Source organism: Stigmatopora nigra, chromosome 21 (assembly GCF_051989575.1).
Source record: "Stigmatopora nigra isolate UIUO_SnigA chromosome 21, RoL_Snig_1.1, whole genome shotgun sequence".
Lineage (NCBI taxonomy): Eukaryota > Metazoa > Chordata > Actinopteri > Syngnathiformes > Syngnathidae > Stigmatopora > Stigmatopora nigra.
The window spans coordinates 9,314,531-9,327,089 of record NC_135528.1 but is presented as its reverse complement, the minus strand read 5'-3'; the positions used below and the strand labels follow the sequence as shown (position 1 = coordinate 9,327,089).

Below are 12,559 nucleotides of genomic sequence, written 5' to 3'. Positions count from 1 at the left end.
GCCTAGAAACAAGAGTGTGGAAATGGACTGACCTGCAAGGATTTGGACACCCAAGTTGAGGGAACCCATAAGACGTGTTTTGGATCGTGGCCTTGTCTCGTCGTCATCCTTCCCGCCGAATTTCCTCACCTTATCCCTAAAAGCAGAACAAACATCGGCTGTTTGTTTCCGGAATGGAAGGAATGTCTACGCGGGGACGCTTCCTGGAAGCCACAAACGCAGAGGCTCAAGTTTGAAGCCAGGCTTTCTTATAAAGTGAAACATGGAATTCTGATTTGGAACCTGAAAACAAAACTTTTGGAAGCCCTTCATCAAATTCATACAAAAGGCATTGAAAATCCTGTACATTTTGGAGTTTGTACAAAGATTTTCTCATAAAATCAACAGGTAGTGTTGACTGATTGACCAAATATCAAGTGGAAGTGACCCAGAAATCCTGCAAAAACAAGAAAAAAAAGGCAGACACCCAGAAATGACCAAAATTCAACACCAAGTGACCCACCAGGCATGCCAACCAAATTAACAGAAATATTCGAAAATGGCCCAGCATTAAAAGTAGAGATGCCCTGATCACAAAATTTTCAGCGTTGGAATCGGGTAGAAAAAGATTAGGTTATTATTTTAATTTTAGGGCTACCACACAAATCAATATAATGTGGTTGTGCATAAAATTCAGGTGACTTAGACTTTGATTCGAGTCCAAAAATGTGTGATCAGGGCATCCCTAAAGAAAAGGTAAAAAAAAATAAACAACAAATCACCCAGAAGTGAAATAAAAATCCACAGTTAGTGACCCAGAAAATCCCCAAAATGAAGATAAAGTGACCAGAAATGGAACCCAATTCACCAGAAAGTGAGCAGAGAGTCAACATGCATTTCATCAAATATTTATTTCAACAGTCATATAAAATAAAAAATGCATAAATATATATATACATATTTTAAGGGCCGATACAGTGGTCAAAATGTCAAAAGCGTCAGTGTCGGTCAGGCCAACGAGTTCAAACTATCTTAAGATTTAAAAAGTGGAGTAGAAATCGTTTGACAAACCTGGTGTAAACATTGAAAAGACAAGGGCGTCCAAATCTCCGCCGCCGCCGCCGCTCACGATTGGTGCACGAGTGCGTCGCTGATGATCTTGATGTGGCGTTTGCGTTGTTTGACTTGGAGCTTCTTGGCGTCGGAACGCTGCAGTTTGATTTCCAGGTGAGCCACGCGGCTCTGCAGGAGCAGCAGTCGTCCGCCTCCTCCTCCTCCGTCCTCCAGCCACTTTCAAAAAAAAGGGGGAGGAGGCCATATGAGACATCTGGGCTAAAAAAAGGGGGATCTGGAGGAAATCTTACCCGAGCCGGATTTTGCATCTTGAGCTTCCCCTCCTGCTTCAAGTTCCCGGAGGCACTTTGGTCGCCAACCTCCACCAAACTGGACCTCCAGTCCTCCTCCCTCTCCATGCATTTTGTGTCTGGGTATGGGCTGAAAATGTCCGTCTCCTGTGTGGCGCTCCTCAGTCGTTCCTCCTCCTCGCGGCTCTCCTAGTCAAGACGACGGAAGAGATGTGAGACAGAGAGAAGACATTTTCCACAGAAAGAGGGGACGGGTCCTACCCGCAGGAGTCGGTTTAGCTTCTTCATCACCTCCTCCTGCTGCTCCTTCTGCTGCTTGGCTTCCTCACGGCTGGCGCCGACCTGTACAGAAAGCGTCCTTCCTCTGAGCCTTACCTACCCCTGGTTGGGGTTAAAAGATGGAGGAGAGAGAGAGAGAGAGACGTACCTGTCCCTGCAGAGCGTGAACGTTGAGTTCCATCTCTTGCAGCATCAGCCGTGCTCCTCTCAGCTCCCGCTGCAGCTCCTCCCGTTTCTTGGCTTCCGTCTTCAGAGCCTCCCGGCCGTCCTCGGAGCTGGCGCTCAACTTGACTATGTCCTCCTCACGCTGACGCAACTGACTTTTCAGCTTCTGCACCTCCTCCTGGTGCGTGGCGATGGCGGCACTGTCCCGGGCCTCCTCCCGGGCCTTCTCCTCTTGCTGCTGCTGCTGCCGTATCTGTGCGAGCAGAAGCTCCAGCTTCTCCACTCGGGCCTCCTTCTCCAGCAGCAGCTTTGGTTGGGCCTCCCGAAGCTGCCGGGCCTGCTCCTCGGTCGACTGGAGGCGTTGTCTAAATCGCAGCAGCTCCTCCTCCCGCTCCTTCATCTGTGCCAGCAGTCCGTCCATTCGTTTCCTGAGCATCAGCACCTCCCCATTTCGATCTCCCAACTCCTCCCCCAGTCGCTCCAGCTCCCGGCCCCGTTCCTCCATCAATCCCTCCAAGCGGCTCCTCAGGCCGTCCAACTTCTCCCTCTTTGCCACCTCCTCCTGATGCTTCCTTTCTCCTTCAGCCAGCAAAGCTTTCTTCTCCTCGGAGGCCGCCTCCTCCCGCTCCTTCATCTCTACCAGCAGCCCCTCTAGCCGTTTCCCCAGCCTCAGCACCTCCTCATCCTTTGCTCTCAACTCCTCTCGGAGTTGCTCCAGCTCCCCCTCTCGCTCCTTCATCACACCAAGTAATGTGTTCATGCGGCTCTTCAAAGCGTCCAACTGCTCCCTCTTTGTCACCTCCTCTTTATGCTTCCTTTCTCCTTCTGCCAGTAGAGCTTTCTTCTCCTCGGAGGCCGCCTCCTCCCGCTCCTTCATCTCCTCCCGCAGGCCATCGAAACGCCTCCTCAAGGTCTCCGCTTCCTCATTTTGGGCTCTCAGATCCATCTCAAGCTGCTCTTTCTCCTCTTTCCAGGCCTCCTCTACCTCCATCTGTCGTGAAGCGAGGCCGGCCAGCTCCTCCCTGGCGCACCGCAGCTCCCCTGGAGGAGGAAAAAAAATGAGGTGGCGGGCGGTGTTCGGGAAGGCTCGGCGAACGGCCATTACCTGCCAGCGCCTCCTTGGACTCCTGCAGGAGGCGCACGTGAGAGGCGAGTCGGCCGCGCTCCACGTCGGCCTGCGACGCCAGCGTCCGTTGCTCCTCCAGTTTCTCCATGAGTGAAGCGTGGCTGGCGCTGTGAGAAAAGCAAGCCAAAACTATTTTCCCCAAAAAGGGAACGAGACATGATGGGCAAGGCGGGGCGGGGCGGCGAGGTGGCCTTACCGGAGGTCCCGCGCCTCCCGCCGGAGAATCTCCAGCTGGCGCTGCTGCTCTTGGCCTTCTTGGCACTGTCGGTTGTGCGCTCGCTCTATCTTGGCCATCTCCTCGGCCGCCGGGGTCAGCTGCTCCCGCGCCTCCCGTAGCTCCCGCAGGACTGAGGCGTGCTGGGAGGAGCGCTGAAAGCCAGGACATTTTCAGGCTTTGTGCTGAGAAAAAGTGCCAAGGCGGGATAGGTCCGTGTACCTTGAGTAGGGCATCTTTGGCCATCGCCGACTCTTCTTCTGCCCTCTGCTGGGCCTGTAGCGACCTCGCCAGCGACTCCTGTGGGAAGACAAGCGTCAGCGTTGTGCCAGACGGGGAAATGTGGCGTGGGGGGGACGGGGTCGGACCGTGGGATCTGGGGCGTGGTCTTGTCTTGGCGGCGCCTGGAAAGTGGCCCGATAAGTGACGTGAGCAGACGGCCTGCAATCTCCGATGACCTCGGCGCTCCCGTTGTAGCCGTTGTGAACGTTGTGAACGTTGTGAACGTTGTGAAGGTTGTTTTCCCCCCCGTGTGTCTTTTTGATGTCCATTTGTCTTTGGTGGAGCACTTGCATCTCTTGGTGTACTTTCTCTTGGCTCTTTTGCACCTCCTTCTCCGCATTGAAGAGCCTGGCCTCCCTGCTCTGCATCTCCTCCTCTTTTTGGTGGCAGTCCCCTTCCCTCTTGCGCACCTCCTCCTCCCTGGACTGCACCTCCCTTTGTCTTTTGTTTAACATTTCCTGGTCTTTGCGCACCTCCTCTTGGCCCCTTTTGACGTCTATCTCCCAACCGAGGAGGTCTTGCTGATTCTTGTGCAGCTCCTTCTCTCTTTGGCGTAAGGCCTCCTCTGCCTCCTCTCGGCTCTTCTCCATTTCCACCTGTCGTCCCTTTAGCTCGGCCAACATCCCGCGCAGCTCTTTTTCTCTTTGGTGTAAGACTTGCTCCTCTTTCTGCACCTCCTCTTGGCTCTTTTTCATCGCCCTCTCCCTGCCGGCCAGATCCTTCTCCTTCCTGGACACTTCTTCTTCTCTTTTGTGTAACATTTTCTCCAGCTCCTCCTCTTTCCCGTGCACCTCCTTTTCTCTCATGCGTAGCTCCTCCTCCTTCCCGTGCACCTCCTTTTCTCTCGTGTGTAACGCGTCCTCCCTTTGGCGCACCTCCTCCCGGCTCTTCTTCATTTCCAAGTCTCTCCTCTGTAGATCCTCCTCCTTCTGGTGCAGCTCCTTTTCTCTTTTGTGTAACACTTGCTCCTCTTTCTGCACCTCCTCTTGGCTCTTTTTCACCGCAGCCTCTCTGCTCTCTAGATCCTCTTCCTTGCCGAGAACTTCTTTTTCCCTTTTGTGTAAGACTTTCTGTAGCTCCTCTTTGTTTTTTTCCACCTCAACTTCTTTGCTATGTAGCTCTTCCTGCTTCATGTGCACCTCCATTTCTTTTTTGTGTAACACCTCCTTCAATGCCTGCACCTCCTCTTGGCTCTTTTTCATTTCCACCTCTCTAATCTGCAGTTGCCCCTCCTTGCTTTGCACCTCCTCTTGGCTCTTTTTCATTTCCATCTCGCTGCTCAGTAGCTCCTCTACCTTCTTGCGCAACTCCTCTTCTCTTTGGAGTAACTTTTCCTCCTCTCTCCGTGCCTCCTCCTGGCTCTTTGTCATCTCCATCTCTTTGCTGTGTAGCTCCTCTTCCTTCTTGTGCAACTCCATTTGTCTACGGTGTAAGGCTCGCTCCTCTTTCTGCGTTTCCCCTCGGCTCTTTTCGAGTTCCACCTCTCGGCCCCGCAGTACCTCCTCCTTCCTGTCCACCTCCTTTTTCTCCTTTTGCAAGTGCTCCTCTGCTTTCCGTAGCTCCTCCTCTCTCTTCCTTTGACGCACCTCCTCTTGCTGTAGCTTCTCGCCTCGCTTCTTAAGCCCCGCATCCCTGGCGAGCATCTCCTCCTTGGCCCTCCGTAGCCCGGCCTCCTGGCTCCGGAGCTCCTCCTCCTTTGAGCGTAGCTCCGTGTCTCGCTGGTGAGGGGGAGGCGTGTCCTCCAGCTGTCTGTGCCAATCAAAATGTGTAAAAAAAAAAAGTCATCTTTCTGCTGTGACTTTAGACGACTCAATGACTAGTATATACATCGAGGCGCGTGTTTATGCATTCGCTAGGAAGAAGCCGACCTGTGGTCCGACTCGGGTTCCAACAGATCCCCCACCGTGAAGGTGCCCAGGCTGGAGGAGGCCAACGAAGAAGAGTCGGCGAGGGGCGGGGCCCATCGCCGCTTTTTGACCAGGCCCAACATGTGGGACAGCTGCGCCTTCATCGCCAAAAGATCCCTGAACACAGGAGGAGTACACGACACGTGCATATTAACTCGGTGGCTGCCATTCATGGCAATAAATGTCAAAGGCATTTCAATGATGTTCAAATGGATTGGATGTCCATTGATTTCAATGGGAGTGAATGAGTAAAGTACAAACACCACCATTGATCATTGTGACTGTACCATAAAGTCATGATTTGGTGATATCTTGGTGCCCTCAATTGTATCATCCATCATAGTACTCCAAAAAGTGTAACATGATTGTGAAGTGATAGCGTACCCGTTGGCTGCGTTTCTGACGGCGCGACAGTGGTGCTGGAGTGCCATCACGCAGCGCCACACGCACCACAGCTGCTCCTGATGACGTGACATTTTAACGGACGCGTGCTACGGACACGCGCAAGTTTTACAAGCATCCAAGTCTGGAGCTTAAGACGTCTGAACTGCTCACCTCTCTCTCTTTCTGCCAGAAATCTGCCCGGCGCGCCGTCATCGTTCCGGTCAAATCGCCCGTCAGCTCGCGGATGTGGAACATCTCATTGGCTCGCTCCGATTGGCCGAGGCGTGCCCTCAGGGTGGACTCGGTCTGGGTCAGGGCCGACGCCCTGTAGAGGGAGGAAATCAAGTAAGAGGGCGGCGGGTGGACGACGGGACGCTCTAGTGATAGCGCACCTTTGCTGTTCCTCTTCCAGGCTGATGAGGGCGCTCTCCAGTGATTCACTGTTGTCCTTCCTCAAACTTAGCTACAAAATATATGACGGGTGTATAATTCAAGCCCCGAGAACCCGATTTGGCCCGCAGAGAGAAAATAAAATGGTGGTAGAGGTTGGTAGGAGCCAATGAAGCAAATATGTTTACCTGGGTGTCTATGTGTTGGCTATGTCCGGCCTTGAGTTGAAGTTCCAAACTCTGACATCGCTCCCGGTACTCCTTCACCTGCACACCAACGGCGGGCATTAGCACCCCCGCACACCAATGTCAGTGGCGGCAAACGACTCACCTTGTACTGCAGCCGGTGTATAACGAGTTCCTGTCGGGCCGCCCTTTCCCTAGCCTCCCTTTCTCGATGCCTCCTCTCTTGCCGCTCCTCCTCGGCACGATGGTCACGGACGAGCGAGGGAGATACCGCCAGCTCCAGCTGAAGAGAGAACGGGAAAGTGAGAAGGACATGGGGAGACTTCCGAGCACGGTGGCGCTTGAGCTCACCCTCTCGTTGAGCGCCCTGGCTCTGGACGCCAGCTCCTCTTTCTCGGCGCGGCTCTCGGCCAGATCTTCCTGAAGCAGGCGCACTTCTTCCTGTAGCTGCACCCTCTCCTGCTGGGAGCCGACCAGCAAATGGGACTCCATTGCGGCAGCGCCGTTAGCTAAAAAGCAACACTTGTGGTTAGCTAAGCCTTCACGCTACTCATCTCAAATCCATTTCCACTTACAAGGCACAGTTGAGGTGCAACATCTTCCTCAGCAAGCGCAGGCCAACTGTTGAACAAAACAAACTGATTTGTTTTTGTTTTTTTTAGCTCCAAATCGAAATCAACGTTTTTGCTATCGCTTTGAGTATATTATTTCCCCACACTGTAATATACAAACAGACTCAAAAGGTTAAAGAATAAATGCGTTTACACGAAGTACAAAGTTTGTTCGCTGAAAGAAGTTAGCTGTGGCAGGCTAACATGTTAGCAGGCAACTCACCGAAAGTACGGCATTGATTAAAGAGTATTTACCAGTAAAAGCATCGCTAAATTTGCCTCGGCATTCATGACACCAATGCAGATTCTTATAGTTAATGTTTGTTGTCCCGATTCTTCCTGTTTTTTTCTGACGAGAACTTGTGACATGAGGCGGGTAACATGGCGACAACAACTAAACTGATGACGCGGGATGATGACGTAAGGGAAACCGTTGTGGTTGGGGGCTGAATTTTTTCAATTAAACTGGATTATAAAAGTACCTGAGGCACTCACTTCATGTCATGATGGGAGTCACTGTTCGGCAATGCAATTGCACTAATGACTTTTTTTTTTATTATCAAACAATATTCATACACAATAAACAAGGGCCACCTCAAAAGCTGTTTGAACATTCCTTCAGTATCCAGCTTAAACTTGAACTAGTACACCAAATTCGGCCCTAGTACTTGGATCTGAAGATCGGAGACCGAATAAACGATCCGACAATAGAGCAATTTGTATATACCGCCGATGTCGGTGACTGATTTCCCATAGTCTGATTGTCCTAAATGGCCAAGGGGCAGTCCATTATGACATCACTTGGTGTTGCAGGGTGCGCTGTCCTCGTAACACTCGAACACACACTTTTTTTCGCACTGCCAGGTGAGGATATCATCACTATAGGCTCAGGGACTTGCGTACGATCTTCTGAGCCAGTTTGTAAAAGTGATCTCGGTCCTCCCGCCACATTTTGGAGGCGTCCACGTTGGCGCCACTTTCGTCGTTGGGTTCTGCCAGTGTTTTAAAACACGAGCGCCATTACATAACGGCTCGGGCTTGTAATCCAGGAAGCGTGCGGACTGTATATACAGACCTGCTAGCATGCTGACCACAGAGAGCAGGATTTTTTCCACGCTCTGGACCGGACTCCAGCGCTCGGCACTGCTCTCATAGCCCATGGGGTCGTCTCCAGGCGCGTGCAGGATGGAGATGCACACACGACCATCGGGGTAAACTAGATGACATTTTTTAAAGTTCATTTTCAGGAGGAATATTTAAAAAAAAAAAAAAAAAAACACTCCCTAAGATTAGATAACCTACTGTTGGGGTGAAACATGTCGCAGGTGAACCTCATCTTGGGGGGACTGAGAGGATAATCGGAGGGGAAAGTGAGGACCGCGGGAAAGACGCCCCCTTCAAAACACGTGTCCTGCGGACCCCTGTAAAGAGTAGCATGACATTTAAAAATCTACCTTTCTTGTAATCAGTCAATGACAAATCGACTCACATGATCAGTGCCTCCCATTCAAAAAAGTTCTCCTCATTGGCAGGCCCTAAAATGACACCATCACTCAATGGTTAATGCAAATAAGTGGACACTGATGAGTTTTTTTCCCCCCACGCGCCTATATCACTCAACCATGCACTGTCAAATCATTTTGAAAGATTTTTGGGCAAGCCTAGTTGTGAGTTTCTACGCAAAAAACAAGCTAGACCCATACCTGTCAACTGGTACGTTCTCGCCGTAATTGGTACAACTGAAAGCCCATTTTTATATTGGTACGCTGTACACATGAAAATGGTACGCTAAACGGTGATTTTGAGAAAAAAAAATAAATTAAGGCACTTTCTAGCCATTTTTCACCATCCGCCATTGTTTCTTCCCGGAAACGCATGTCTGCCAAGTGATATATCATATATCACTTGAAACGAAAATGAAACGAAATGTTTATCATGATCTTTTTTTTTTAGCCAATCAGAGGCGCCGGTACATATAATATGTACCGGCGCCTCTGATTGGCTAAAAAAAAAAGATCATGATAAACATTTCGTTTCATTTTGGAACTTTGAAAGCAATAAACACATAAACATACATTTTCTACTTGTTGTTCGTGATTTTTTACAAAAAAGTAAAGTGGTAAGATTTTCCATGTATTTATACATATATGTAAGGGCGAAAACAAAATTTGGTAAGATCACAAATGGTTCGAGGTTGACAGGTATGTAGACCTACCTGCTACAATTCCTTCAGGAGGGTTGAGTGTCAGCTCTGTAAACACACGCATGCGCAAAACGTCACTTTGAGTCGGCAGGCTAACATAACAACATGCTAAGTGAAAACACTCGCTATAGTTTAAGCAGATTCAAGCTCAACTTGTTTGTCCTTTTTCTTCCCCGAGTGTGTGTTTTTAGGCTCACACTGGAACAACATTTGCAAATATAACCCTTTTAAGTGTTCGTTCAATAGTTATGAGAGGAAAACAAACACCAGATGGTTGCTAACTCGCAGCTAGTTAGCTGCATAGTGACAACAACCGCCACTAAGAGGCGTAATTCAAAACAAGCCGCGTTATCGTTGAATTACCACGACAAACATTGACATAGCTAATGTTTTAATCAAACAAGATACTCTAAATAAGATTTTCTAAACAGTCAACCTGACGTGACTGGAACCCAAACAGTAAAAGGTTGGGCAATAAACGAAACGCTGAACTTTTTTTCCCTTCGATGTCAGAAGGTTCTGGAAGCTCGGCTTCACATTGCGCGTGCGCCTCTAAACTCGTAATATTTGATGAAATATGTCGTTGTCGAAGATGTAAGTAGAGTGCTTACGTTTGTATTCGGCCATGAGTCTCTTTAATGCTGTGCCCGCCATCGTCGCCTCTGACGTCGACGTCTCACAACACGTCGAAAGACAACACGCCACAATACGCATGCGCACAACGGACTTCCTTCCTTTAAAAAAAATGCTCACATATTTTAAATTCGTATTTGTTAACACAAAATGATATAAGCCAAACGTAAACCCATTTTCAGTCTGAATATTGAATCATTGGCAACAATAAAGAGCAATAGAGGTCTGATGTGTCGGCAATGTGAATTTATATCACATTGAAACAAGTCAAAGGTCACTGGCATGTTTCTTTAGTTTTATTCTAAGTGGTGCCAATGGTCAATAAAAAATCTTTTTTTTTAAGGAACTCTGGTGTATCAGTCACTGTCAATGGCAGCTGGTGAGTTAAAAGTAACACATAGTGAGGAGACTGATTTTGTAGTGTTCAATTAAGGTTGTATGTGGAAATATAAATCATAATCAATGAAAAACCTTTTTTTTAAAGCAAGCTTGGGTCATTAATCATAATGACTAATTAAAATTCATGGAGAGCCTTACGTGGCTGTAGAGCCGCAATTCGAAGGCCTCAAATCTGACCTCTATCAATAGCACCCAAAGAGTTAAGTTGCAAAATGGGACGTTAGCGCAGCGTCAAACTAATTTTAGCCGTCTTCTTGAAGCGGTCTTATTTTTGGATCCGCCAGTGGCACTTTGATGGTTTTCACCGGTTTCACCACTCACGTCAGCGTCTGTCCCCAGACCGACCGGCGTGCCATGGCGGAGCCCACGTACGGCGGCGACGGCGGCGGCAGCGGCGGCGCAGCACCGTCCCCGGAGCCCGACGTCTGGTCTTCGTCCTTCCTGGTGGTGGAGCAACGGGCCACCTTGGTTCTGGTCCTGTTTCTCCTGCTCTTCCTGGGCGTGCTGATGGTGCGCTGCTTCCGGATTCTCTTGGACCCATACCGGAGCATGCCCTCTTCCAACTGGACCGACTACATGGACAAGGACGCCTTGGACTATCGCATCGTCTCCTGACAGACGGCGTGAGGGAAGCTGAAGCTTCTCTCTGCGAAGCAACAAATGACAAGCTCCAATGAGCAAACTTTAAAAAACACAAAAAAAACCTCCTCCTCTTCCCAATTCGCTCGGACGTAGATGGTCGTCAATGGCATTTAGCGAGTTAACGCAGACTTGCTCCCCCATGTTGTAAACGGCTAATACGTAGTGCTATTTTATGACATTTATTCATGTCGGTAGCATGTTTTGAAGTATTTGGTAGGCGGTTAGTAACCCCGGTCAATACCATTCTACTCAGAAGGGAGAACATTGACCTGATTGTTTGCAGGGGGGATTGAATCAGCGATCCCCCCCCCCCGCCCAGCGCGGCAACCCGCGCAAGTGCCGAACTTTCAACCGCATTTTCAAGGACTTCATGCGGCCCGATGCTAACAAACTTGAGGACAAAGTTTGACGCACTAAAAGAAAACATTTTTTGTCACTTGAGACAGAACGGGTGGCAAGATCCAAAATGGCCTGCTTGCCACAATATTGCACTTTTCATAGGTGTCTTTATAGTCGATACTGATATCCTTTTGGTATTTATTCCTGTTGCACTTTAAGTCGAATACACTTTCATTTCATCAATTTGCAAAGGAAACCCTATTTATCTCTTTTCAGGGAGTGAATGTTTTGAAACTTGGTAGCTAGCTAGCTATATAGCGCAGCACAGTATCCATAGCTTCTCAAAGCCTTTTTCGTTTTTTTTTTTGCATCGGGGCTGATTAAGTGATTCCGCAACTATAGTAAGAAGTTACCCAGTAGAGGGCAGTGTTTCTGTAGTTAGCAATTTTCCAGAAAAAAAGGCACATATGGACTTATTGGTGCCTGTGTTGCAAGTTAGCCTTCAGTCTGTAGTTGCACACGCGAGCATCTTGTCCTCAAAAATATGAAAAGCAATGTACTGGAGTTGACATCATGTAGAAAAATTGAGTGAAATTTGATGTTTACGGACCCAGAAATGGATTTTAAAAACAACTGTACAACTTTGATTACAGAGATTACTTGCCAAAGTGTGTACCAATGTTGCCATTTTTGATGTACTGGTCAAGGCTAATATTATCTTTTACAAGTTAAAACATTGAACTGAATGATTTTTACCTGTATTAGTAGATATTAGTACAGCAATTAGCCAACATAATAACTGGGATATAACTGGGAACAAAACTAAAGTATTCCACCCACACATAAGGTTTTTGACTTGAGCCTAATTCATACAGATGAATAACCTTTAGGCAGTTATTTATCTGTGTTTTTTCCCCCTTTCCTCACGAGGGTCAAAAGCGGAGGCGAAGTCCCCTTCACTAATCAAACGACGGCATTGATTGAGCAAACAAAAATGCGGATAATGTTCAAGAAGTATCATGAAAACTACATCAGGTACACGTGTGCGCATAAGACACGAGGAACTGAGGATCGTTATAACGTGGGTGTTCTCATTTGACATAAATGATACAGAATCTTTTTCCCAAAGACAAAAACAGTGAGCCAAAAATGAGCCATGTTTTGAGCCCAATCCAAGCAAATGATCTGAATGGCCCACCAAAGTACCTTAAAAGTCAATTTAAAGAATTGACCATTGATGGCAAGAGACACCCAATTGATTGAAACTGGGAGGACTGGTAATGAAGCCATTGGCGCCAGACGTCCAATCCCTTTTGACTGACGTAAAAAGCGATTGGACGTCCATTGCTAATGAGGCAAAAAGTGAAGATATCGACTGTAACAAAGGGTTAGCTATAGCATGCCCCCCCCCCCCCCCCCCCCGTGAATGATTGACGAGGAGAGTAAAGCTAACCGTT

General features: G+C 48.5%; 3 protein-coding genes across 4 annotated transcripts; 1 reads left to right on the top strand and 2 right to left on the bottom strand.

Moving 5' to 3' along the window:
• Nucleotides 1-871: 871 nt before the first annotated feature.
• LOC144214817 (uncharacterized) lies at nucleotides 872-7,302 on the bottom strand. Its single transcript, XM_077743506.1, has 17 exons — nucleotides 7,142-7,302; nucleotides 6,851-6,896; nucleotides 6,627-6,784; nucleotides 6,421-6,558; nucleotides 6,279-6,356; nucleotides 6,093-6,163; nucleotides 5,872-6,025; nucleotides 5,701-5,807; nucleotides 5,278-5,433; nucleotides 3,496-5,158; nucleotides 3,350-3,427; nucleotides 3,110-3,282; nucleotides 2,893-3,020; nucleotides 1,771-2,828; nucleotides 1,605-1,685; nucleotides 1,344-1,532; nucleotides 872-1,269 (listed from the first exon to the last, which is right to left on the bottom strand). Exons 3-17 carry the CDS (start codon nucleotides 6,765-6,767, stop codon nucleotides 1,105-1,107), a joined length of 4,380 nt encoding a protein of 1,459 aa, XP_077599632.1. The 5' UTR covers nucleotides 6,768-6,784; nucleotides 6,851-6,896; nucleotides 7,142-7,302; the 3' UTR covers nucleotides 872-1,104.
• A 112-nt stretch (nucleotides 7,303-7,414) lies between these two features.
• ube2g2 (ubiquitin-conjugating enzyme E2G 2 (UBC7 homolog, yeast)) lies at nucleotides 7,415-9,831 on the bottom strand. Of its 2 annotated transcripts, XM_077743517.1 has the most exons (6): nucleotides 9,701-9,831; nucleotides 9,102-9,137; nucleotides 8,376-8,421; nucleotides 8,189-8,307; nucleotides 7,962-8,102; nucleotides 7,415-7,878 (listed from the first exon to the last, which is right to left on the bottom strand). In XM_077743517.1, exons 1-6 carry the CDS (start codon nucleotides 9,801-9,803, stop codon nucleotides 7,766-7,768), a joined length of 558 nt encoding a protein of 185 aa, XP_077599643.1. In that variant the 5' UTR covers nucleotides 9,804-9,831; the 3' UTR covers nucleotides 7,415-7,765. The 2 variants fall into 2 exon arrangements, with proteins under 2 accessions (XP_077599643.1, XP_077599644.1); XM_077743518.1 differs by lacking the exon at nucleotides 9,102-9,137 and having other exon boundaries at nucleotides 9,701-9,817.
• On the top strand, nucleotides 9,799-11,848 carry LOC144214824 (cortexin-3-like). The gene is made up of 2 exons (XM_077743519.1): nucleotides 9,799-10,101; nucleotides 10,461-11,848. The coding sequence occupies exon 2, from the start codon at nucleotides 10,476-10,478 to the stop codon at nucleotides 10,734-10,736; it is 261 nt and encodes an 86-aa protein (XP_077599645.1). The 5' UTR covers nucleotides 9,799-10,101; nucleotides 10,461-10,475; the 3' UTR covers nucleotides 10,737-11,848.
• The last annotated feature ends 711 nt before the right edge of the window (nucleotides 11,849-12,559 follow it).

Coding starts and splice junctions, on each gene's coding strand:
- LOC144214817 (XM_077743506.1), bottom strand. CDS start 6,767: ATGGAGTCCCATTTGCTGGTCGGCTCCCAGCAGGAGAGGGTGCAGCTA. Junction 6,026..6,092: donor CTGGAAGAGGAACAGCAAAG/GTGCGCTATCAC, acceptor CTCCCTCTACAG/GGCGTCGGCCCTGACCCAGA. Junction 5,434..5,700: donor GTCAGAAACGCAGCCAACGG/GTACGCTATCAC, acceptor TCCTGTGTTCAG/GGATCTTTTGGCGATGAAGG.
- LOC144214824 (XM_077743519.1), top strand. CDS start 10,476: ATGGCGGAGCCCACGTACGGCGGCGACGGCGGCGGCAGCGGCGGCGCA.
- ube2g2 (XM_077743517.1), bottom strand. CDS start 9,803: ATGCGTATTGTGGCGTGTTGTCTTTCGACGTGTTGTGAGACGTCGACG. Junction 9,138..9,700: donor ACTCATGGCCGAATACAAAC/GTAAGCACTCTA, acceptor GTGTGTTTACAG/AGCTGACACTCAACCCTCCT. Junction 8,103..8,188: donor CGACATGTTTCACCCCAACA/GTAGGTTATCTA, acceptor AATGTCATCTAG/TTTACCCCGATGGTCGTGTG.